Source organism: Calcarisporiella thermophila (assembly GCF_041956535.1).
Source record: "Calcarisporiella thermophila strain CBS 279.70 unplaced genomic scaffold VTP21scaffold_35, whole genome shotgun sequence".
Classification (NCBI taxonomy): domain Eukaryota; kingdom Fungi; phylum Calcarisporiellomycota; class Calcarisporiellomycetes; order Calcarisporiellales; family Calcarisporiellaceae; genus Calcarisporiella; species Calcarisporiella thermophila.
In genome coordinates, this window is record NW_027192225.1 from 148,511 (window position 1) to 173,239 (window position 24,729).

Consider the following 24,729-nt stretch of genomic DNA (forward strand, 5'->3'; position numbering starts at 1 on the left):
ACTGCTTTTATTAATCAGAGTTTGTTACACAACTCCATTAGTACCTGATATTGTTCATCAACCGATTTCCGTATGAGGCTTGGATGAATAAAATCCATGTAACAAACAAACAAATGCATTTTCTAAAGTTTATACTTTGGCTCAATTCCCCAGTACCAATGCCAAGTCTAAACGGACCGATTTCTTCCGGGAACGATACAACATTGTTACAGTACATTTAAGGAATATTCAAGTTAGTAATAATGGTCGATTCAAATCCGAAGATAAATAGAATATATGAACGTGCGATTATCCAAATGCTTTTAATTATTTTCAACTCTTTCTTAATTTTCCTTGCCTTTTACAAGTGAATAATGACAAAACAGTGTGTGCACATCCTTGTTGTCCCACCTCCAGCGTTTGGTCATATAATTCCTGCCATTTCCTTGATAAAGAGGATCCTCAACACTCCATCTCTGGAGGATATAAAAGATGTTAATGCTGGCTCAGAAAGACTCGTTACTCTTCTAGTCGCAAAGAATTTTCTGCCCCTCTTAAAGGAGAAAAAGCTGATCCCATCTTCGGATGACTCAGGTTCAGAGATTCTTCAAGGACATTACGGTCGAATGCGTATTGAAGTTTTAGAGGATGATATTGAGCCAATATACTCGCAGAAACTCGAATTGGAATTTTTTGCTCGGCTCCGGACTTATATTGAGAATGTGGGGCTCTACTTGAATTCGTTAAAAGCGAATGCGAATTCTGCCAGAATTCCAATTTCGCACATCGTTATTGACATGCTCTTTGCCATGTTCGAGTCATTCCCGTTCGCTGAATTCCCTTACTACTTTTTCTTTACGTCCCCCGCAGTAATGACCGGTGAAGATCCCGATAAACTGGTATTGAAGGGTCCGGGTGACGACACAGTAAATGCAGCAGCAGCCAATTTCTTTAAAGAAGGACTCATTCGTTTACACACGCGCGCAATGACATCTAAAGGCGTCATTTGGAATACTGCAAGATGTATTGAGGGTGACTATCTGGAGAACTATTTAAGTCTTTTTCAGCATAAATTGCTGCTGTATCCTGTGGGCCCACTAAACTTATCCGATATCGACCCTGGAATTGAGAGCAATAAAAATGGAAAAGTGGAATCGCACCCGCTGGATCTTGATCAACGGGACAATATTCGCGATGATGAAGTTCCGAAAGATCTAGAGTCCTGGATATATCGGTATCTCGATGGAAAGTCTAACCAGTCTGTACTTTATGTCTCGTTTGGGACAGTAGTATATCATGAACCTGAGCAGATCACCGAGCTTCTAAACGGATTTAACTCTACAGGCAGGCACATACTTTGGAGTCTGAGCAAGAAGCAGCATGCATCCCTGCCCGTTGCGGAGATGACTTCTCCAATGAAGGGAGTGCTAGTATACAATAAGGTGACAGTGGTGGAATGGGCGCCACAGAGGGCTGTTCTCTCCCATCCAAGCTGTGCAGCGTTCCTAACCCATTGTGGATGGAACTCATCGCTGGAAAGCTTAACATATGGAGTTGGGACGATTCACTGGCCGGTCTTTGCCGATCAGCCCGCTATTGCTAAATTGTTAGTCAAACTTGGAACTGGCGTTTCTTTCGAACTCAAGCTGGACTCCGGCTCCGCTGACCCTGCAGGCACTGAGGTGGTACCTGCAGACACTGTCTTTTCGACCATTGAGAAATTCTTCGGTGCGACTGAGAGTGGAGAAAATAAATATACCAAGAGGGCTCGGGAACTGAGTGCGGAGCTGAAGATGGCATGGACACCAAAAGGCGAAGCATACCACGAGCTTGGATTGATGTTATCACGAATGCACCAGCATTGAGTAGGTCATACAAATAGAGACACATTTCCTCAATACATTTTATAAGGTTTCTTATCAGCTTTCTATAGTTATGTATGAGATGTTTGCGAATAAAATTGCATATTTTAAATATGGTTTTCTAATTGCCAAACATATTTAGATTAGTTTCATCGTTGTTCAGATTCACGTACACTAATTTAAACATATCCACGTTTTCAATATTTCATAGATTCAATTGACTCGTCTTTCTAGTATGCATGGCCATAACTGTTGATATTTTTATGCGAAAAAATCTGTCAATACAAATAAAATATGTTTAATTTGTAACTAACAATTGATCTTACGGAAAACCTTAAAAGGATATAAAGAATCATATCATCACAGGTGACCTGCTAAATTCGTATAGATAACATTAAGATATGGAGCATCAAACACTGGCCCACACAATGAGTATACGGAATTGTATTTTGGTTATTATAGATTAGCTTTATTCGCAGGATATAATTTACAATCTAGAGTTAAAAGTATTCCTACTCTAATTTAAAGAATTCTAACTAAACTAGACGCTCCTAAGTCCAACTCATATATACTCTGAGATACATATTTATTAAGAATTATCATTATATTTTGTATGATCATGCAACCAAAATCCTGTCAACAATTGTACAACAATCATAATAATGAATAAACATGCGTATTTGATATAGTTTTACAACTTACATTCTGATATATACTAGATACAGTGGAAATTGTTGAAACTTGGGATTTTTCTATTTTAAGCCAAAGGATGCAAGTTTTAGCGACCAAAAAAGAAAAAAATGAACATATAAAAATACATTGTAAATAAAGAGGTTGTGTTGCAAGCCATGAAATCACTAAGTTTGTAGAAGTTTAATTTAATTTGAGGTGAGCTCTAATGAAATTTGAAAAGGTATTCTTGGGTTCCACTGAAATGACTCTAATCTCTTCTGCCCATTTCTCGGAGAACCGCACCTCCACCGTTCCATAGGATTCATGTCTACACGCTTATAACTTTAAGTTTTGTACATTTATTGCCGCATCAGTTTCACCAAATACTAACTATCAATATGCGCTCTTGGGAATTCTTGTTGGCAAGTTTTTTTTCCTTCAGTTTTTCAATGCTTTAGTTATTTCCTTGCTCTCGAATTTTTCTCTCTTTTCACTTGATTTATTCTCATTTTATTCTTTTCTCCGTTTTCGAATATACTTATAAGTCTTTTCTGAATTGACTATTCCATATATACTTTCTTTGATTTTATTGTCGATCCTTAATTGTTCACAAATTTCGACTCATGGAGAGAGAAATATTCCCCACTCTTTCAACTCCTCTGCAATCATATCTTATACCTTCCGAAATCCAAGATACAGACAGCCAAGTTCTCTCTCAAAAATTATACTTGGCTAATGCTGATTGCATAGAATTCTGCGAGGCTCAGTCTTGCATCCTGGGAACTAAGCACTCTCAAACTTACAAATCAGATAAATCCTGTGAGGATACATCCAGTTTAGAGGTAAGCAGTAAGGCTGAGGCTCCAAATAGTGAACTCGAGTTATTGCGTTCAGTATACAAGGCGATGGTCGGACCTGCAGAATCGACACGAAAGAAATGGGCGCTTAGAGCTCCTCGACCTACAAAGTAGGCATTATATAATTTATATGTAGCAGCACTTGGGTTTACACATCAATTTACATTAGTAGCTTCATGCTATATCGCATGGAAAAAAAGCGCGAAATTCTCTCTGAGAACCCGGGTTTATGTAACCAAGAAATTTCCAAACGGGTTGGAGAGATGTGGAGAAGTGAATCTATCAAGGTTAAGGAGTTTTACAACATGAAATCAGGCATCTTAAAATATTATCATAGAATAGCTTTTCCTGGTATATATTCTATTCATTTTCTTTGATTTACCTTTTTATAGCAAGAAGAAGGAATGAGTCTAGTGCCAATTTTTCTAAACAATATCACAAAATATCACCTCTTATTTGCCATGTGTATTGAAACCATCATTTTTTGTATACATTAGATTACAAATTCATGCCTCGCAGGAGAATCGCTAGTTTTAACATTTCTAGATATCCTAATATATTAGAGTAATTCAACTGAAGAATTGAATGATTATATTTAGATAAGTGACTGACTTAATTGCTGATAATATCTTTAGTAAAGTCGTGAACACATGTACCGGATCGAGAGGATATTCAATGGATGAGAGAGAAACCTCCAATATAGTAGACCAAGGGAATTTACAATATAAAATTGATCAGCAGTGTGCTAATAATATTAGAAATCCTCAGGGCAATCTTCTTACTATGCACACCGAATCACAGGTTCATGGATTTGACATGTTTTACAAGTGTTCTAATACGCATAACAAGACGGTGATGAAAATGGAAAAAAAGAGTGCCGAAAACGAAGAAGCAACAAAAAGTTATATTAGGAATAACATAAGAATTCCAAGATATCAAGGAGCTGAGAATGATAGTGAAATCCACCCTTATCACAATGCCTATTGTAACACCCTTGAGACCTTCAAATACAGATCTAGTGGACCAGATACACAAGATAGCAATATAGATTGTACTGCAAGTGAATTCCTCGGTATACATTGTCAAAATTCACACAATCGACCGGAGTAGTCTGGAATTTTGCTCTAACTTATCTGTTTATTAAAACATACGAATGCTTTTGATTTGAAGTCTTTTATACGTGGAAAGTTCCTTGCATCTTCAATATTCTGATCTAGTTTAATTGAAAATTTAGTAATATCGTTTTTGTTCCTTTTAGTATTAATTTGAGCTAGTTTAGATATAATGTTGTTGCGTTAAGTCCTTCTCATTTATAGCTTTCGGTAGATAGTTTATATCATATAAATTTTTTAATCTAATTCTGACAGAGTTTCATTAGATAAATATCTTTTATTAGTGAGCATATCGAAAGCAGATATCCTTGAGAAAATACTGTTTTTTACTCTGTAAAATCACTGTCTATTTAATAGCACTAATTTATCTCAATTTTGTTTTTTTATTTAGGATTTCAATAAATTGGGAATTACTTTTGAATGTGCATATTAAAACTCATACACCGTATCGAGACACTGTATTGCTTTTAGCGTTGCATTTACAGTTTACCCTGCACTCGAGGCATCAGATAAAGCAGATCTCGGATTTTTTCAAAAGTCTATAGTTCACAATTAAAGAACGTTGTAATTGAAAACAAAAGGGCTATTATTCAATCCGATTTTGCAAATTCTAATATTTAGCCATACTAAAGTATGTATTCACATTTTTATACTTGCGAAACTTATACAGTGGTTCAGCTCTTCATAAACGTCCATATGAGAAGAGGGTTCTATAGTAGCCAATCTATTGGATAATCTGGCAATAGTCTTGCCGAAATGATGGTTACCATATTTATTAACAAGAGCACAAAACAATGAATATTATCGAGGGGAGTGGAAATTAACAATTAGAAAACGAAAGAAAGCATTGATTGGGAAGAAGCATTGTTCAAGTCCTTTGAATTTACTCGATTAACATCAAATCCTTTCCTACATCACCTTTGACTGCTTCATCGAGCTTTAGCAAAACCCTCATCACTAACCGCCGAGAGCACAATACCCCACGCTCTAAAGGGAGAACAAGGTCATCTTCTTCATTAGCTTTCAGGTCTTCCGCATCATCCTTCTCCAATGATTTATCTTCAAATGCATTTGTTTCAAGGTCCTGATTCTTAATTGAATTTTGTATTCTAATCTCGCCTTCTCCTTCATGGTCCCAAATCCAGTCATCAATTGAACGTATTACTTCATCTAGCAATGGAATTGGCATTGGGTTCGGCAAAGTGGGCTGCGCTCCGTCAAGTATTGCAATCATTCCTCCTCTAGCCAATTTCAGATCTAACGCATGTTTCCTACCGAATGCAACCAAGAAGTAAATTGCATATCAATTATTGAGTATTTCCAAATAATTTGAGAAAATAGTACTTTTGCTGTAAAGAGTATACAATCCTCAGATGGGTCGCAGACCGAGGAATTACGGCCACTGCACGATTCTCCACCAAACACTTGGTTTGCAACTTATCCGCTGCAGAGAGTAAAGGGAGAGTTTGTAGGAGAGTTGCTACGAGCCTTCGCAGATCGGCGTCATAATTGAACATATCTTGCAAAAAGAAAGCGATACGATGGTGCGGATTTTTGCGAGCTGTGTTACCGCGCACTGTAAAATCGAGAACAAACCGTCCTTGGCCTGAGGAAGCATCCCATTTGATATTGACACGATATTTCTAATAGAAAGAGGAAATAAAAATTATTTGAAGGCCAGGGTTTAGATATAAGATCTATTTGTACCTTGGTATAGCATAATGCTAGAGTTTGTAAATCAAAAGATTCAAGTATGACACTGTTATCCGATAGCCACCGCTGGCAATGTATTTGGTGGGCAGCAACGGATAGCATGACCACCCGTCGAAGTTCCTCCTGGAATTGGGCTAGACAGCAATCAACGTTACGGTACAGGAACATCAGAGTAGAAGTAGAGCGATTCAAATGAAAATGCTCGGCTAAAGAGTAAATTGAATCTTGGAAATTAGAGCCAGATATAGAAACACTAAATTAGGGACTTATTTACATGATATTTTGCCTTCAGCAATAGGTGGGAGGTGGTGTTGTCTCATTTTTACTTGCATCAAAACCTAGAGATGCAAAGGCTTAAGTCGTATTCATATATCTAATCGAGTACAATATTCACCTTACACCCGCGTGGACCCTTAGCCCACCATCCAGTGGCTCTCATGGACACATCCCCAAAGAGTGAGTAAGCAGCAGCAGGTGCGCGAATTCCCCACAATAAATCTTTGATACTGACACGTATGTAAGGTATAATATCTGCAGAAAGTTGTTGTCCTCCGGTTTGTAAGCGTGGTGAGAGAGATTGATACTCCATGATCCGAAAAGGTATATTGCTTGATTGAAGTTGCTCTTGGAGTTTGCGTGTAGTGATCCAAGCTCTAACACAAAAGCGCAGTATTTAAGATAATATGCAGAAAAAGAGCATCAAATAATAGAAATACCTGCAAAGAGAGTATATTCTGGAGAGTGAGCAGAGATCCAATGAAAATCTATAAAAGGGCTTGATCAGAATATCATGAAAACATGCTGAAGTGATTTTGAATAATTACTCTGAAGCTCGTGGATCAGGTTCCTGATGAGTAAATTTCGATACAACTTCGTCTTCTGCCAAGGAACTATCAAAGTCAATTCTCTTCTCTTTGTTGGCAATATCGGTTAAGTGTTCAGTAGAACTGTTTTGCTGGGAGCGCAATAACTTTTCAGGTTTCAGCCGTGAAATATGCGATATTTCATATAAGCCACTCTCCATTTGCCTGGAGGAACAAGAGAAGTAATTCAAGGTTAAAAAGCTATAGGAAAACATATTAGTATGACGAATATGAATTTACCTCAATGCAATGAGCCATAATTGAAGCTGTCCATTCATAACACAAACAAAAATATAATATTCGGGGTGTTGGCGGCACTGTAAAAACAGCACGTGTTGAAGAGATCCGCCGAATTTTGCAATATCCTCGGGTTTAATTGCAATACGCCGATATGTATCTAATCCCAAGTACTTGGCGGATGCGTCGATCTCTTCGATTATTGTCTGAAAATAAAATAAAATATGAGCTTTACGACATTAAAATAAGTATTAATAGTATGGAATCTTTACAGCAAATCTTAGGTCACGTAAAATATCAGTTATGGCGTGGAATGATTCATTAATTTGCTCCTCCACACGTTTTAGGCGAGCTAGAAAATTTAAAACTCTGGTCAATAGTTGGTTTTTCGAGTACAGTTAATAAATAACTGATACCATCATTTTCATCTGCTCCGTTCATTTCGCTTACAATAATACGCCCCGTTCGAATATTAACTCCAATTATAACGTATCGGTCTTTAAGAAAACGAACTAATAATGATGCAGAAGATGCTTGAGATGAAGGAGTGGATTGAGTTTCCTCTTTTGTTGTTGAATCTTAAAGCAAAATTGAATAATCAGTAATCATATACATAAAGAGCAATCGTGTTTATAAATTTTAACCCGAAACTTACCTTTGGTTTCATCATTTAGCACCTTAATATCATCGGCATTTAACCACGACTTTCCTGATTCGATATCGGCGAGCAATAAATCGCGGAATTTTAAGATATAAAGTCGTGCATGCAGCCTTAGGAATTTTAGTAGAAGACGCTCCACGTTTAAATCACCCGCGTCCTAAATTTCGTATATAAAACGGAATATGCATTCTGATATATCTGAAATATAGAAAGTTGGAAAGAAAATAAACATACGATAGTCTCTTGGCTTTTATCTTGCTCATCTTCACCCTGTGCACTCCATTGCACTTGTATCCAACTCCGAGACCATTCCATTATTCGTGATTCTGAGTCTGAAACTATAGAAGATAGAGAATCGCTTGGCTCGTTTACAATCGATATAGTGAGAAAATTAGAAGATGCAAGATTAGATCGGCCAGGATTTAACTGAGCTCCAGAAGAGCGTTGAGATGAAAGCGTGAGATTTTCACGCGGATTTATCGAGTTATTTTCGTTAGTTAGTAGTTGTGCTAATACTGAGGGTGAATTTCTAAGTCAGATATAAAGAAATACATAAATAATTAATAAAAGAAATTTAAAAATTGAGAATACATACGACCAGTATCCCAAGCGCAAAGTCATCGTCGATAGATCCATTTCTACGTGAAGCTGTTCAGCCCATCTTAGTCGTGCGAGCTTCATAGCCTTATCAAGGCAACAAGAAAAGTTGTAAAATATATTTCAGTAGCATGTTCCAAAAATATCTACCTGTAAGAATAATATCTCGAGTTGCATATTCAGGCAAAACATGTCTAGTATATACGAGGTTCAGTAAAATTATTTTGTGTTATAAAATAATTCTCAGTGAACTTACGCAAATAATCATATAATTTAACAAGAGGGAAATGTGGTGCTCCTTTATCAATATTAGTGACCGCTTTTTGTTCTATACCCGTTCCAGGGACAGATAGTTGTTGTGTAGATGGAGGTATGAGTTGTTGTGATGCGAGTTGAGTCAAATGAAATATCTGTTGATCACTCAGTATTGCATCTGGTATGACGGCGATTGATTAGGATTGTCAATCATATAGTAATTCTTTTGATTTACCTGTGTAGGCATCTCCAGACGGTTTAACCAAAATATTCAGAGTGACAATATGCCATCGCAATTGTACCATTCCAGATTGAATAGGAACTAGAGTCAAAGCGACCTTTGACGAAGAGTAAATAAACAACATAGAAGATATGTAAAGAGTATAATAAATACTTCAAACTCATTTTTAATGTGGAAAGTTGCTCTTCCATTCTCTATATTAGTTAAAGCAAATCACATTAGACTCTATATTGATATTGTATTAAGCTTTGCTACTCACCAACTCGGTAACATCTCATAGGAAGTGGAACAGTTTCGTCGCAAAGCAAACGAATACGAATGGCATCGTCAAGTTTCAACAAGGCAGCTGAGACCTCTTCATCTGACATTGGTTTTGGTGGGACATAGGTCGCCTAGAGAGAAATAATATAGCAAAGATTTAAAATTATGATAAAAAAAGTCGGTTACAGCAAGAATACCTTAATGATTTCCGGCATATTCTGATATGTCCCAGTAGTCAGCACATCAACCGCAGTGGGTATATCATAATTAGGAATTCTGATATGAGTAGTGGAAATTAATGCAACAAGCATTAAATCAATATAAGTAGTTATAAAAATAAATATATTTACCTAGATTCTGCTAATTGATCGTAGCACCATTGTAGCGAAAATCGAGCCCCAATAAATTCATTTTCTTGTTGCCGTAGAAATCCGATGATATTCTACAGTTTAAGTAGCGTTAAGATATTCATTTGAGGACGAGATCTAAGAAGAAATCTTTACATTGCATAGTTTGACATTCTTCGCGTTAGATGCCCATTTCGTTAGAACTAATAGCTTAATAAACTGCCGGCGCGTGTCCATTGTATATTCAAGGATCTGTCGTTTCCTTTCTGTATCCGACATGGAAGGGAGACTTTCGATCCAGTGCGAATTAGATTTATAGATTTTACAGAAAATAATAAATTCAATTTTTGTAACTTACACATCAGTCAGATTTTGCAGATCGGCATACTTCCTCCGTACAAGTCGTTCGACAATCACGCGCAACGGTACTGTGTTTTCCGAGACCATTGTGGGCGAAATCCCGTTGTCCTCCAGACTTAATCGACGGGGGAAATTTTAGAGAACACGATTAGTACAACTAACTTGAAGCTTTGTTAAATGAAAGGCGCAGTGATACTGAAATTTTTCTGAAATTACTTTGTTTCCATTAAGAATATTTTCTAAGAGTCCATAGTAACTCTGGACATAATTCTCGTTTTCGGTCTCTTCACAATCGAATGTAATGTGTTCCTAAGATATTAGGTAGAGTATAATTTACATTCGAGTAGTATATTTTAAATTTTTGCCTAATAAATTTTGCTTTTCGGTTTATGTTTCTTAGAAATGTCAGAAAAATACCTAATTGTAAAACCCGCTCAAGAGCCTATAAACCACTTGAGGCAATCGCTTCGCATAGGTCTCTCAGTTGAAACAATGCGATCTATGCGTATTAGCGCAGGTGATTTTCTTGTGGTGCGTCCGGAGAAGAATAATTCGGTAACTTTATTCTCATTATTATTTTACTCTTTTACTCTTTCCAACATTAGCTTTTTGTTTTTAGTACACAATAGCTATTGCATGGCCGTCCTTCCAAGTGGATACAACACGTACGTGGCATAGATGTTTCTCGTTTTAAATTTAAAATGTCCTCCTTAATATACAACTATTGTATTTTTAGAGTGCCTACTTACCAATACATCTCGGTTAAACGCAAATATCTCGATTGGGGACAAGGTCATGCTTGAGCCCCTCTCCTCAAATGTCATTTCACCTGCATCTAGAGTCATTCTTTCCCCCATTTCCTCTCTGGAATTTGCTGTTGAACAAGAGTTCAAGATTTTCATTAAGGAATTATTAAGTGAGTCAAAAATATTATGATATTAATATTTGTTATATTAAATAATATTGTATATAGTCGAATTAAAATATGTATATAGAGGTCAGCATATTGAACTTCAGTACCGAGGACTATCAAGATTGCTTCGAGTGGAGAGTGTTAGTTCTGTAAGAAAATATGAAACGTTGGAAATACCCACCTGTTTTTCTGTTGACCAAGACTCGTATATTTCCATTAAAGACGAGGTTATATATATATTTTTTTTTCAACTTTACCGAATTGTGTATCCTCATGTTATCCTTCTTTCTTGAATAGCTCTCTAGAAAGCAAATGGATTCTAAACAGGCTATAAGTACTGTATCATATGATTCTATCGGTGGATTGGAAGAACAGATTAGGATAGTACGCGAGATGGTCGAGCATACTCTTGTTAATCCAGCAATTTTTGTTAAGTATGGTACGATTCTCCTAATAAAATGAACCCACTAATTAGAGGTATTGATTTTTTTTTCACCGTTTTTCCTAATAGGATTACGACCTCCGAAGGGTGTACTTCTGTACGGCCCACCGGGAACGGGCAAAACGCTTATTGCTCGTGCTGTCGCTGCTGAAACAAAAGCCCATGTCATAGTTATAAATGGACCCGAAATTATTAGTAAATTTTACGGTGAAACAGAAGCAAAAGTACAGACTTTTAACGATTATTGGGGGCAATTTACTAAATTGCATAATTATCGTTAGCTGCGAGATATCTTCAACCAAGCAGAAGAAAATGCGCCCTCTATCATATTTATTGACGAAATTGACGCATTATGCCCTAAGCGTGACGAGGTGAGGAGAGCTTGAGCATTATTGTCTAGGTATTTTTATACCACTAATACCTCTGTAGGCGTCTAACGAACTAGAAAAACGTATTGTTGCTACCCTTCTCACGCTTATGGATGGGGTAGTTTCAAAAATGGAAGAGCAAAAGTTAGTTGTTATTGGTGCCACTAATAGACCGAACTCCCTTGATGCAGCACTGCGAAGACCTGGACGTTTTGATCGAGAGGTAGAAATAGGTGAATAAATAAAACACAACCGTTTTAAAATCGATTGCACACTTAATTAGGCTAATTTTTTGAATTTTGCAGGTATTCCAAATGCCAACGCACGATTCTCAATCTTAAAGACGCTTTTGCGAAATATACCCCATTCACTTTCCGAAGAAGAAATACAGCAAATTTCAGCAATATCGCATGGTTATGTTGGCGCTGACCTTGCTGCTGTGTGTCGAGAGGCTGGGCTGAAAGCACTTAAAAGAAACGTGGAATCGGGAACATTAGATGAGGGTAAAGCTAATTATTTTCTATTTACATAATTAATGTATCCAACATGGTGCATCTGAGCTGATTTTTTTTTGCTGTTGTTTACGCTTGGAATTTATAGAAAAGTTAATGGTCCATCTGGAAGATGTAAAGTTGGCTATGGAAGGTATACGGCCCAGTGCAATGCGCGAAATTATGCTCGAAGTGCCTAAAGTGCGATGGGACGAGATTGGAGGTCAAACGGATATAAAAATGAAACTGCAGGAAGCCGTGGAGTGGCCTTTAAAGGTATTTAATTTTTCTAGATGATAGTCAATTGTAACTCATACGCTATGCTTAAAATATTTTTAGCATGCAGAGGCATTTATAAGGCTTGGTATACGGCCGCCAAAGGGCGTACTATTATATGGGCCTCCTGGGTGTAGCAAAACCCTTATGGCCAAAGCGCTTGCAACTGAGGCTGGTCTAAATTTCATCGCTGTCAAAGGGCCTGAGGTATGCCATTCTTAATTCATTTATTTTTTTTTCTTTTGCTTAACACTGTAATTTATACCTAGCTATTTAGTAAATGGGTAGGAGAATCTGAAAAAGCCGTGCGTGAAGTATTTAGAAAAGCTCGCGCTGCTTCTCCCTCTATAGTATTCTTCGATGAGATCGATGCATTAGCTGTTCGTCGAGGAGCAGAGGGCGATACAAGCTCTGTGGCCGACCGTGTGCTTTCTCAATTGCTTAATGAATTAGATGGAATCGAGGCATTAATTAATGTAACTGTAGTTGCTGCTACAAATCGACCAGATATTATCGTCAGTATCCTAAGTCAGTCCGTGAATTGTGCTATTTTTGATTTTAATTTTATTTTATTTCTCACAGGATCCAGCTCTCCTCCGTCCTGGACGAATCGACCGTATCCTCTATGTTGGTCCTCCAGATCTCTCCTCTCGGCATGAAATCCTCCGAATTCAGTTAAAGCGAATGTCAGTATCATCGGATGTGTCTCTAGATGAATTAGCAGAATCCACGGAAGGTTATTCTGGAGCCGAAGTTGTGGCATTATGTCAAGAAGCAGCGATGCTGGCAATGGAAGAAAACGTGGAGGCAAAAGAGGTTAGTTGAATTTTCGACAGAGATTGCACCCCCCTCCCCCCCACACTCACTTCTATTTAATAGATACGCCAATCTCATTTCCGTACTGCACTATCTTCTTTCATCCGTAGAATTACCCCAGAGATGTTGGAATTTTATGATAGATTCCGGGAAAAATCTGGGCTTCGCAGCTGTTAAAATAAAAATAGATATTTTTTATTGATTCCCCCTTTGGAGGAATCCAAAAATATAAAATAAAAAAAAGGAAAGCGACAAATATATTAGAAAAAGTTTGACAATACAAGAAGCAAATAACACACAAAATAGTTGAAAACAAGGAAAAAAATTGCAATGTTTGTGAAAATTGTCCCGTTAGAAAAAAAAATCAATAATTAACGCTAGTGCTTGGTCTCAGCTTCGCTGCTAACAATCTCTTCACCATATCTTTCGTCTCATTCTTACTGTCTCCGCTCCTGGTGGCGAAGTAGGTCGCTTGCTTTTAGTCAGTACACCTCCGCGGGTCATGCTTTTTACTTCCCTCTCGGCAGGCTTTTTGCGCCTTTTACGCTGTGGCCAAGGTAGCCCAAAAAGAATAAAGTGTCGCTCGCACCGTACACAGTACCGGCGTGAGCTAAGCCTCATATCCGAGTCGGGTTGACATACATATCCACAAGTGCGACACTTTCCCTCTGGTATAGGAGAGCTTTCGTTGCTATTCCACTCCGAGCCATGCTTCCGGTGTCGCCGTTTCAAAGAGATTTTATCGTTCTCTTCACCAGAAGATAAAAAGTCGGACTCTGTATCGAGCTCTGACAGTGTTACCGATCCATAAAATTTATCCACCCAAGCAAATTCATCATGCTCATCGCAGCTTGCCGCCGCTTGATCAGATTCAAAAGCTGAATTACATAGTGAGGAGAGACCAGTGGATGCGAAAAGATCGTCAAATACAAACGAAGATAGAGGTATCGAGTCAGGGGTAGCAGGGAAGATTGTAGAAGTGCTAGCTAATGCTGCAGGAAGTGCTGATTCATTAGAATTTTCGGGATTGGTTGGGAGTTCTGTCACATTTTGTAAAGAGGCAGGGGAATTCAAAGTATTGCCGCTATTGTCGGAAAAATTGATAGGAACAGTATTGCCGGGTATATTCGTGAGCATGATAATTTCTTTGCTGTTAAGGGCTTGCGATGACGAAAAGTGATCAGTTTCCGGCTTACTTAGACCATTAGCTTGAGACAGAGGTGTGTTATCAATGCCGCTGGAAAGTAAAGTGGAGCGTGTTTTTTCTGATGCGATGTGCGTAGAAATGCAGTGCTGATTTTCACAATTTTTGCGAGAATTCTCTGCCACGTCCAAAATAATTGCATTGCCAATCTTCAGATTTTCTTCGGAAATTCTCGTCTGAGAAGCATGCAAGTTCTGCGAATGACCAGTCTCTTTCTCCTCTATTCTAATATTCAGTTGCATTTTTGACTTCTTCTCAGCTTCCATGTCACCTTGGTTAGTTTCAGGAAAGGTAACCGCCTCATCTACAGTTGATCTTGAATCGATTTTAGTATCCAAGCCTTCAACCCCCAGACCTGTGAGAGCACCATTAACCTGAGGGAATTCCTCATTTTCTAAGCGATTCTTATTTTCTCGCAGACGTTCCACTGCTGTACTGAGCTTTTCTTCAGTTCCAAATGAAGCAGGCGAATCCACATATTCAAAGGTACCGCAAGAAATTTCTGCACTCGTAATCATATTCATAGGACTATTGGACATAAATTTTGATTCTCTATCCTCTACCCTTTCTATATTGCCTGGTGACCCGTTTGCAAATGACAGTCGAGAATGTGCACTAGAAGTGTCCCCTAAACCTGGGGAAGGAATTGCACTTTCTTCAAGTGTGGTAAACTGTGGGCTTTTTTGCTTGTATCGACCTTTTTTGATAGGAAACATCACGTACCCATCTAAAAATAAGATGTGTAAAAAATTGAACCCATTTCGGTTACAGATAAATTATAATACCTGGGTTCCTCGGCTTTCGAGCACGACCACTTCTTCGTATTCTGCTGTCTGACAAGTGTGTGGGCGAATTTTGGTTTTCAGGTACATCATCAGGCTCTTTACAAAAAGCGCCCTCTCCTCGGCTAGTTAAATTTGCAACATAAATTGATTGTATATAGGCCATAAAACCAAACTCGGTACTACCTCTCACAGGTGGCACACATACACTCACAATTACCGACACCAAAGTAGTTTGGCCCATAGTAGGTAGTAATCTCTTCGCCTACTTGAATATCACGCTTCACTTTGAATGAAATTGTGTTCTGTCCACATCCAATGAACTGAAATATTAAGAATTAATGAGCGAAATGAGATTCACGACAGTAAATGATATACTTACTTTACAATTTGAATCGCAATCATGCTAGTGTATAAAATAGTATATCCTTAAGTAATTGTAAGAGTATTTAGAATGAGGTTCTTACATTTACAAATCTTGCAGGGCCTAACAATAAACACATGCTTCCCCTACGACTTGAGTACATAATACTGAAATCACGCCCATTATTTAATGTTTGTAATTCTTCAGGAGTCAATGTTGCTATGACTCCTGTGCACAATCTGATTTCATCTCCAACATGCCACCTCCGAGTTGCGATGATACATGCCTCTGCTTTCGAAGAATATCGCAAAGTATGGGAAATTTCATACCCAGCATTTGGGAGATACCTAACAATGTTATACGAGCCATAATTACTTCGCTATATCACTATATAAAAATAAATATTTTAATATTTGCCATACATGCACAAGTAACGTCTAATATGCTGGCTGAAATCTAGCACTTGCTTTTGAGATTTTCGACATAAGAAAGTGGTAATGTACTCGATACTACAATAAAAGCATTGTTAATAACCAGAATTTCGATGCACAGAAAATAAATATGAAATTCTACTTTAATAGCTCTTCTACAGCAGGTGTTAGTTTCCCTTCTCGGATCACATGTCGCCGAATAATATCCACAATTTGGTCAGACCGAACCCTCGCTTTACGATAGTCTGGATGAAGCTTTCGACAATTGAACCATAAGTGACAGGACTCGAGTAATAAATCAGTTAATAGATCATCGTATTTAGAGGCCGTTGCGAGGTTCATTTTCAAATTCACTCGCGATGGAAAAAATAAAGGAAAAATAATAAAAACTAATAAACCAACAATATAGAATTATGACAGAAGCTAGAATTTATCCAAGGATCGATTAAAGATGTATCTAATTTCAATATATGGTCATCTTTCCTTAAATGTGATAAGAGTGAGATGACATAGAGATAATATATTAAGTCTATCTCAAATCTTTAAGAAAACGCGAAATTTAGTTTCGCGTTATTGCGCCTTTCAATTGATACATGTGACGTCAGGAATTATTTAAATTAAAATATTAGGCTTCAAAATAAAAAAAGGAGATATGTCAATATGATTTGGATATGTTGTGGCGAAAAAAAAAGAATAGAGGATAAAGACTGTATATTATGAATTTCTATACGACTTGGGATAGCACGTTTATTTACAGTCATTTTACATTTTTCTTGCGCAAATCCTCCTCTAACTCTCGCTGAATAATTTCTGTAATTTCTGCAGTTTTGGCCGCGGCAATAGTAAGGCATCTTTGGATTTGATCAGCAAGTAATGGTATACCTCCTGCTTTAGATAGTGCGCATATCTCGTTATGGCCATTGATAGTAATGGTCATATCCCCCTCGAGCACTTGTTCTTCGAGTAGCAATGGATCAACTACAAGAAGTGAACTAGGAGTGATAAATAGGTTATTAAAGATATTTTTCAAGATCGAGGAAAGCATATTATAATTATTATACCCATTGTCGAAAAATGCGAAAGTAATACTAACAGGAGTATGATGCACACCTAGAGGGACTGGATTGCGCTCATCTACCGGGTGCTATTAGAAGGAGGTAGTTCGTCAGGGAAAAAGAAAGTTGCTTAACCTATATAAAAACCCATACAATAATAACTTCTTCTCCAGAGACTGTTACATCGGGCCTTCGGAAATGTAGTAACCCGGTTATTGCCGCAATACATGCACAATCAACAAGATTCCCTTCATGATCCAAAAAGTGGAGATCAACACGGACTGACCATACCTTAATGCAAATATTAGTATATAGACTTCTATACATTCGAATTGCTTTCTTACCTTTTCTCCTGCAACAATACATAACCCTTCCGTATCGATAGCGCGGCTCCTTCGCAGTGATTTTTCAATAATTCTGCTGATGTAAACTTCCTCTTCCGATGATCTATAATTAAAAGAAGTTATATATAGGTACAAGATTCTATTGAGGAACATAGTTTACCTTCCACTTTCAAACACTGGAGAGGCCATTGGTGATATTTCGGTATTGATGACCAGGAATCCCTCAGTTGGTCTATCTGGGTAGGGGCGTACAACTTCGCAGCTGACTTTTGCCATAACTCTTTAAATACACAACAGTTGCATTAATATTCATAGACAGTAAAATATAAACTTATAGTATTATAGTAAAGCATTTTTACCTTGTTCTCCCCAATTGTACATCTACTTGCCCGAACTCATCCCTAAATTTCAACTTCAGTGAGCGCATGTCATTAGGTCGCCTTCCATCTACGCGCAATCCTTGGCGCAGGGCTTCTAAAAGAAATTCCTTTTCGTTGATGGACGGTTCGGTTTCTTTCACCATTTTGTGTCGAAATCGAGGTAGAGTAATATTAAGTAACAATACTCCATATAATAGTCACTGATTGTTTTTCTTGATATTTTTTTAGCAGTCACAATAGACATCCAAATTATTGTCGATTAAAGTTCTCTTCCTTTTATCTCTAAAGAGTCTATCGCCACACACTGCTGAGGGCTTCTCTGGTGTGTCCCTATTGTAAACGCATTTATCAAGTACTTCAGTGTTTTTAGGTATTCCAGTACTTTTAGTTGAGCTCCAAATAAGGATCATAGTTTAGGATTCTCTTACGAGCAAGGTTATCAATGTTAATTACGCTAATGAAATGAAGCAAACATGCGTTTTATACTCATATTATTCATTTGGACAATGATTCGTGACAATAAAAATAAGAAACAATTTAAATATATAAGGCAGTAATCGAATATCATCGCCTTGATTTTTTCGAAAGCAAACGCTCTAGTGCACGCTTCGCCTCACAATTCGGGAAGTTGCGCAGGTCATAATAGGAGGGTGCAACATCTATCAACCACTCGCCGCGAACATCCGTCACAGTGCGGATAAAGTTACGTGTTGTTAAAACAAATTCGTGGTAAATTACCCATTCAGGTTTATGGTCGAGTACGCAGCTTGGGTGCAGATGTACACGCTGGTTATCCTTTACCGTCAAGTAGTGACCGCTTCGCTCAAAATGCGCAACTTGCATGAAGAAACCTGCAACCATTGCCTTTCGTATATTAGGGTAGTAATTTCGATCTTCAAAGGGAGTTGACACGAGATCGAGATCAAAGCGTTCCATAATACGCCTCAACTGCTGGCGCACATTATCAGCTGACTTAAGAGAACGGTGATTCAAAAAGTTATCATAGCACCATTTCGGATCATCACCTGCTGTCTTGAATGCGTGGTAGGCGTTAAGTAGCGAGAGATGATCACCATCAGGATGTGCAAACCGAGCACGTGCTTCATCAGCTTGCTTGCGTGCTTCATTTGGTCGCACCCATATTTGAGGTACACTAAGGAGCGCTGTAATAGAGAGAATCTCGTTGGAACACTTGAACCGAGGGCTGACCATAAGCATTTTAGCCAACTGAGGGTCAAGCGGAAATTCGGACATGACGGAACCCTCGGGGGTTAGATTCCCATCATCGTCCAGGGCACCAAGGTAATTAAGAAGTTCCAAGGCACGCATCAATGTCTCAGGAGCTGGATAACAAAATTGCAATTAGCACAGGTTTATCGCTTACGAAATTGAATGAAAATACGCTTACCTGGAGGATCCATGAAATCAAAGTGTACTAGATCGTCAATCCCCAGCTTTTTTAGCTGCAGAACGACGCTGCCCAAATTGCTTCGCAAGATCTCAGGATAAGTCTGTTCCTGCAATTCCTGCTTAAAGGCTTTCTCCGTATAGAGTCGGAAACATTTCCCTGGGCGTGTACGACCCGCACGACCGGCTCGTTGTTGGGCAGACGCTTTGCTAATAGGGGTGACCAGCAGTGATTCGACTCGGATACGCGGATTATACACCTTTTGTTTCGAAAAGCCTGGATCAACCACATACACAATTCCATCAATAGTGAGTGATGTCTCGGCAATGTTCGTTGACACCACCACTTTGCGACCTGGTGGTCCGCCTGGGACACGCGGGCCAGGGGCCTCCTCGAAAATGCGTTTCTGAGCAGCGGGGGGAAGAGTGGAATAACATGGAATAGCTTTTAGCGGGCCGCAGTTGGTTTGACGGATCTGCTCGTCCACCTCATAGCGAATTTTGCGACAAGCATCTTCAATCTCTTCTTCACCAGTCAAAAACACAAGGATATCCCCAGGTGGTTCGCAGAGATGAATTTGGAGAACGGTGCGAATTGCCGCCTCAAGGTAATCACGTTCAGGCTCTGGAGTGTAGAAAAGCTCGACAGGAAAAGTGCGCCCAGGAACAGACTAAATAATTACAATGATGTTGAGTATTCCAAAAATAAAAGGAGAAAAAAATGCGTTTTGCGAAAACTTACTAAGAGAGGTGCATCATTGAAATATTTTTGGAATTTGCCAGCATCAAGAGTGGCGGACATGACGACAATCTTGAGATCTGGACGTCTACCTGCAATCTAAATAATAACAAGTTAGAAATGGTCAAGTACGAAGTAGTATATAGAATAACCAGTACATACCTCCTTCATCAGACCCATAAGAATATCGGTGCTCAGCGTTCTATCATGAGCTTCATCAAGAATGATTGCTGAATACCGTTGTAATAATGGGTCTGCCATGGCTTCACGTAATAGCATACCATCTGTCATATATCTATGAATAGATAAAAATATGTCAAGACACTGTGGAATACGAAAAAATTATTTTCACCAAAACCTACTTCAACATAGTCTTATTGCTGGTACAATCCTCAAAACGAATAGTGTAACCGACTTCTTGGCCTAGTTCTACATCCAATTCGTCTGCAACACGTTGGGCTACTGACATAGCTGCCACACGCCGTGGTTGTGTACAAGCAATCATTTTGCCTTTGAGGTGCGGAAGCTCGTCCCAGAGTAAAAATTGGGGGATTTGAGTGGTTTTTCCACTACCAGTCTCACCCACCAACACAACAAATTGATTGGAATGCACCATCCCTAGGAATTCATCGCGCTGGGCGTGTACAGGTAGTTTTCTACGCCCCTCGAGGATTTTTCGATAGCGATCCGAAAATGGTCGACGATTGAAGGGATTTATCGCGCCATCTTCAATAGCCTCTGCCTGGGCAGCAGTGGTTTTACCAGGGGTAAGAGTGGCCAAGAGATCCCCTTGGGCCTTGGAAGAGGATTGCTTTAGGTGAGCGAGATATGGATTATCTTTCTCTTCCTTCGGTGCGGCCATTTCGGAAGAATCCTTTGATGGTTTTTGATCTGATTGAGATTTGTGGCGTTTGGTTGCGCGCTCCTCGGTCATTAAGAATAGGTAAAAACAAGATTAAGCACTAGTACTAAGAATAATGTGAAAAGAGAGCAATAGGACCAGGATCTTGGCAATAAAGTCTATCAACACCATAGCAAAAAGCAAGTCAAATACATTTGTAAACAGAGAATACAAGCCACTCAGATTAATTTATATCCCAAAATGTCGAAGTGAAAGTCATGAGAGATATCATGAAACGAAAAGTACCTGCTAACAACGACGAGAGTAAATATTTCTTACGCCTGTGTCTTTATAAGTTCCATAACGACCTCTAATATCTCTCATTATCTATTAGGCAATTCAATAAGCGCTCCAGTAACAACATCTCATGCTTCGTTACTCTCTCAAAAGATGCCAATGAGCGCTGTGGCCGCTCGTAAATTACTAGCTTCGAGTTCAGAATCGAAGATGGAAGAAGATAAAGTTGAAGATGTTAACAGTCCTATGTCCGATTTCGAGCCAATGGAAGATGAAGAAGAGATTGAAGAGATTGAAGAGATTGAAGAGATTGAGGAGGATAGAATAATTGAGGAGGAAGGGTTGCCCAAAAAATCCCCCAGGCGAGGAGCAGATAGGAGGTAGCTTAATTATCGTGTTAAATTTATCAATGTTATACAAATTTATTTATATTTATTCATTTCTTTTCATTTAGTATATATATCGATCCTACATGCATATCTAATTTTACACCCAGTGCGGACAATGTGGTTTCAGCACAGGAACTATGTCTAGTCGGCCTCCACAGACACGAAACGATCTGTTTCCAGGGTAGTGCACTTATTTCCCCGCTCAAGGGTACAATTTCGCTATATGGATATACTTGGACTGGTCCACTACTTTCAACTGAAAATAACCTTCACCCTACTCATTCCCTGCCTCTCTTTCCCGTGTACTCGCCTAAAACGCACGCCCTCGCCGTCATTGAGCAGGGAACGGACAAATGCGCATCAAAATTCCCGGGAAAACACCCAGTGACAAACGGCATGAGAGACACCATCAATGCACTGGCAAGCCAATTGAATATAGAGCAGTTTGAGACTGTAGTAGTGATATGTGCATTGGGATCAGGTGTAGAAGACGTTGAACGAATTGCACCTGTGTTCAAAGGGATATTTACAAGGCTATCTAAGAAGCAGCATAAGAATGAAGTGCGATGGGTGCCTGGCTTCCACCCGGTAATTTGAACTATATTGATGCTTACAGTGTATAGCGCTGACGCTCTTTGCACCAGATTTTTGAGCCAACACCAGGTGTAACTCTATTACGGATCCCAAACTCTTGGACATCCGCGGCTGAAAAACTTACAGAGCAATTTCTTTGCAGTGACTCCGTCCCACAATCACCTCCGGTGTTGGCGGTGTGTGGAAGTAAAAACGTGGGAAAATCAACCTTCACTCGCTACCTTACCAATAGATTACTAGGGATGTGCAAACGGGTGGCCTATTTAGAGTGTGATATTGGGCAATCTGAATTCACGCCCTCTGGGCTGGTCTCCTTGCATATAGTTGAGTCTCCGCTCTTAGGTAAATAGACTCCATTCTAGATCTACGATGTGACTAAGTATCCATCCTGATCGTTATCCTTCCCGATTATTGATAGGCCCGCCATTTACTCACCAACGTGTCGCTCACCGGTCAATCTTCATTGGAGCAACGACTCCTCGTGATAACCCTGACTATTACTTGGCAAGCCTTCGCGAATTACTCTATACGTATCGCAACCTGAGAGATAAATTTGAAGAGACAGACGAACCGCTACCACTTGTCATTAACACACATGGTTGGGTGAAAGGCCTAGGCTACGACTTAGTAAGCCACATAATCTATCAAGCAGGCCCCTCTCATGTATTTCAGTTTTATTCGATGTCCCAGCCATCACGCAACTTCCCTGCCGATTTCCTAGCTGGTATAGAGAGAAAACAGGTTGATGGGTTAGGTATTCAACGAGTTTTTGTGGAATGCATAGAGCCCTCTCCCATTTCAGCCAAATACCAAGCTTCTGACCAGCGTACGTTAGCGTTGCTTGCCTACCTCCATAAGGCGGAATTGGGATGGGACTTCAGGAGGACACTTATCTCCCGGGTACCACTCTGTTTAAAATGGACGGGCCTGCAGGGTGTGTGGATTTTATTCGAGCAAGTGGCTTGGAGTCAAATGCTATGGGCACTAAATGGGAGTGTGGTAGGATTGGTTGGACACACTCAAGAATCTGAGGAGGATGAAGAGCGCGCTATCGAGAATAACCAGGATATCATAGAACTAGAGGATGGGGACATGTATGGCGGAGAAGTCGATATATCCTGGAGCGATGAAGGCATCAATAAACTTGCCCAACACAGCGGAATCACCCCTCCACGATACCCAACTTCTAGTGCTCCGCCTCTACGCAGAATGACCTGCTTCGGTCTTGCACTGGTGCGCTCGATTGACCCTTCACAGAACGCGTTCCTCCTGTTGACTCCAATCCCTCTGACAATGGTTCGCCGAACGATTGCGATGGTAAAAGGAAGTATAGAGTTTCCTGTTTGGGGGATGATCGACGCAACCAAGTCCGAGAAAGGAGTTGCAGGCGTTCCTTGGAAAAAGGTGCCTTATATGAGCTTTGAATCCGTGGTCACAGCGGGGGGTGCAGCACGCAAAGTGCGAAGAAATGTGATGCGGAGAGGGCATTCAACATAATGCAAATGCTTGTATATACTATAAATTATTTTATTTAAAGAAACTTGTTGACCACGGAATTTATGTCAAATATCCTGGACCATAAAAATAGATCAAGAGAAAGTACTCGGCTCCATCGCTTTTCCTTTTCAAGCATCTCTGATTACATGAGAGATGAAGCCAATTTGTGGGCATGCTATAAGTGGCCTAGATTAAGAAATCTAGCATATCGGAAGCACCGATATATCTCGGGAAGAAACCGGTATTAAAAATAGATGTTTGTCGTCGAGACACTTGACCATGGACTACAAATCGTAGATGGCGGTGCAAGACAAGTTGTTTTATTATCCCCCTCTAACCATTGTGATGAGTATACTAAGCTACCTCTTCATGAACCTTAGTCGTTTAAACAAAGATAGCGCATGACAACCTAACCTTCAATATAGTTAAATCCTTCCTCGGAAATTACCTCGCGATCAGGATACAGAGCTGCTTTCCAATTTCTGAACTTAAGTTGGGTCGAAAAAGATTACGAAACAAGGTCATCTGTCCTCGGGAATATTTTTTGTACTATAATCGGCCAATATGAGCACCGCTAGTGAATATTCAACGGCCACGGGGTGCTTCAATAACATTATTGAATTCTAATCTTTTTGTATCTGAAAAAAACACCTCTAACGCACAAGTTTCTATATTGGTTACACTACATTTGAAAATTCCTTCCACATGGTACTGCAGAGTTGCGGTAATAGGCGATGGTGTGGGTCATCAATATAAATCATCTATTCGTGCTCTCTCTACTTAAAGTATGACAATAGAATCAAACATTGCTATTGCATCCTGACCAAACCGCCTTGGTTTTGGAGGGACTGAACTGGATTTATGCTTTGATCAATCAATTTCTGCAGCCCAATTAAATTTATCGGTTGGGGTTCCGAGAATAGATAGATTAAGGGATTTTTTGATAATATTACCTTGTACTCTCTCTGGGGGACTCATTCTTCTCACTTTGGCTCTCTAATAATTTTATAAAAGCCCTGCCCTTCCACTCGTTAGATTTGCTCTAATACTGGTGATGATTAGTTTCAATCCTGCGCATTGGT

General features: G+C 39.2%; 7 protein-coding genes across 7 annotated transcripts; 3 read left to right on the forward strand and 4 right to left on the reverse strand.

The window, feature by feature from the left end:
• Positions 1-353: 353 nt before the first annotated feature.
• Positions 354-1,844, forward strand: VTP21DRAFT_8021 (uncharacterized protein; the record flags this gene model as incomplete). Its single annotated transcript, XM_069398828.1, has 1 exon — positions 354-1,844. The coding sequence occupies one exon, from the start codon at positions 354-356 to the stop codon at positions 1,842-1,844; it is 1,491 nt and encodes a 496-aa protein (XP_069246037.1).
• A 3,521-nt stretch (positions 1,845-5,365) lies between these two features.
• VTP21DRAFT_8022 (uncharacterized protein) lies at positions 5,366-10,104 on the reverse strand (the record flags this gene model as incomplete). Its single annotated transcript, XM_069398829.1, has 22 exons — positions 5,366-5,753; positions 5,827-6,125; positions 6,190-6,401; positions 6,470-6,533; positions 6,590-6,848; positions 6,912-6,959; positions 7,020-7,223; positions 7,299-7,501; positions 7,568-7,647; positions 7,712-7,873; positions 7,951-8,113; positions 8,191-8,485; positions 8,552-8,640; positions 8,704-8,747; positions 8,810-8,986; positions 9,044-9,146; positions 9,203-9,243; positions 9,309-9,441; positions 9,508-9,586; positions 9,661-9,752; positions 9,814-9,946; positions 10,016-10,104. The coding sequence occupies 22 exons, from the start codon at positions 10,102-10,104 to the stop codon at positions 5,366-5,368; spliced, it is 3,357 nt and encodes a 1,118-aa protein (XP_069246038.1).
• Positions 10,105-10,419: 315 nt separating this feature from the next.
• VTP21DRAFT_8023 (uncharacterized protein) lies at positions 10,420-13,500 on the forward strand (the record flags this gene model as incomplete). The annotated part of the gene is made up of 14 exons (XM_069398830.1): positions 10,420-10,572; positions 10,637-10,682; positions 10,754-10,933; positions 10,991-11,157; positions 11,228-11,369; positions 11,442-11,596; positions 11,654-11,743; positions 11,802-11,973; positions 12,046-12,243; positions 12,341-12,507; positions 12,571-12,714; positions 12,777-13,022; positions 13,090-13,323; positions 13,387-13,500. The coding sequence occupies 14 exons, from the start codon at positions 10,420-10,422 to the stop codon at positions 13,498-13,500; spliced, it is 2,208 nt and encodes a 735-aa protein (XP_069246039.1).
• Positions 13,501-13,737: 237 nt separating this feature from the next.
• On the reverse strand, positions 13,738-16,446 carry VTP21DRAFT_8024 (uncharacterized protein; the record flags this gene model as incomplete). The annotated part of the gene is made up of 7 exons (XM_069398831.1): positions 13,738-15,254; positions 15,313-15,434; positions 15,496-15,632; positions 15,692-15,715; positions 15,777-16,020; positions 16,096-16,182; positions 16,247-16,446. The coding sequence occupies 7 exons, from the start codon at positions 16,444-16,446 to the stop codon at positions 13,738-13,740; spliced, it is 2,331 nt and encodes a 776-aa protein (XP_069246040.1).
• Positions 16,447-16,861: 415 nt separating this feature from the next.
• On the reverse strand, positions 16,862-18,026 carry VTP21DRAFT_8025 (uncharacterized protein; the record flags this gene model as incomplete). The annotated part of the gene is made up of 6 exons (XM_069398832.1): positions 16,862-17,096; positions 17,166-17,248; positions 17,313-17,450; positions 17,504-17,606; positions 17,664-17,783; positions 17,863-18,026. The coding sequence occupies 6 exons, from the start codon at positions 18,024-18,026 to the stop codon at positions 16,862-16,864; spliced, it is 843 nt and encodes a 280-aa protein (XP_069246041.1).
• A 421-nt stretch (positions 18,027-18,447) lies between these two features.
• Positions 18,448-20,963, reverse strand: VTP21DRAFT_8026 (uncharacterized protein; the record flags this gene model as incomplete). Its single annotated transcript, XM_069398833.1, has 5 exons — positions 18,448-19,226; positions 19,292-19,961; positions 20,033-20,128; positions 20,192-20,324; positions 20,392-20,963. The coding sequence occupies 5 exons, from the start codon at positions 20,961-20,963 to the stop codon at positions 18,448-18,450; spliced, it is 2,250 nt and encodes a 749-aa protein (XP_069246042.1).
• A 185-nt stretch (positions 20,964-21,148) lies between these two features.
• On the forward strand, positions 21,149-23,647 carry VTP21DRAFT_8027 (uncharacterized protein; the record flags this gene model as incomplete). The annotated part of the gene is made up of 5 exons (XM_069398834.1): positions 21,149-21,194; positions 21,265-21,547; positions 21,622-22,144; positions 22,201-22,492; positions 22,569-23,647. 5 exons carry the CDS (start codon positions 21,149-21,151, stop codon positions 23,645-23,647), a joined length of 2,223 nt encoding a protein of 740 aa, XP_069246043.1.
• Between the last annotated feature and the right edge of the window lie 1,082 nt (positions 23,648-24,729).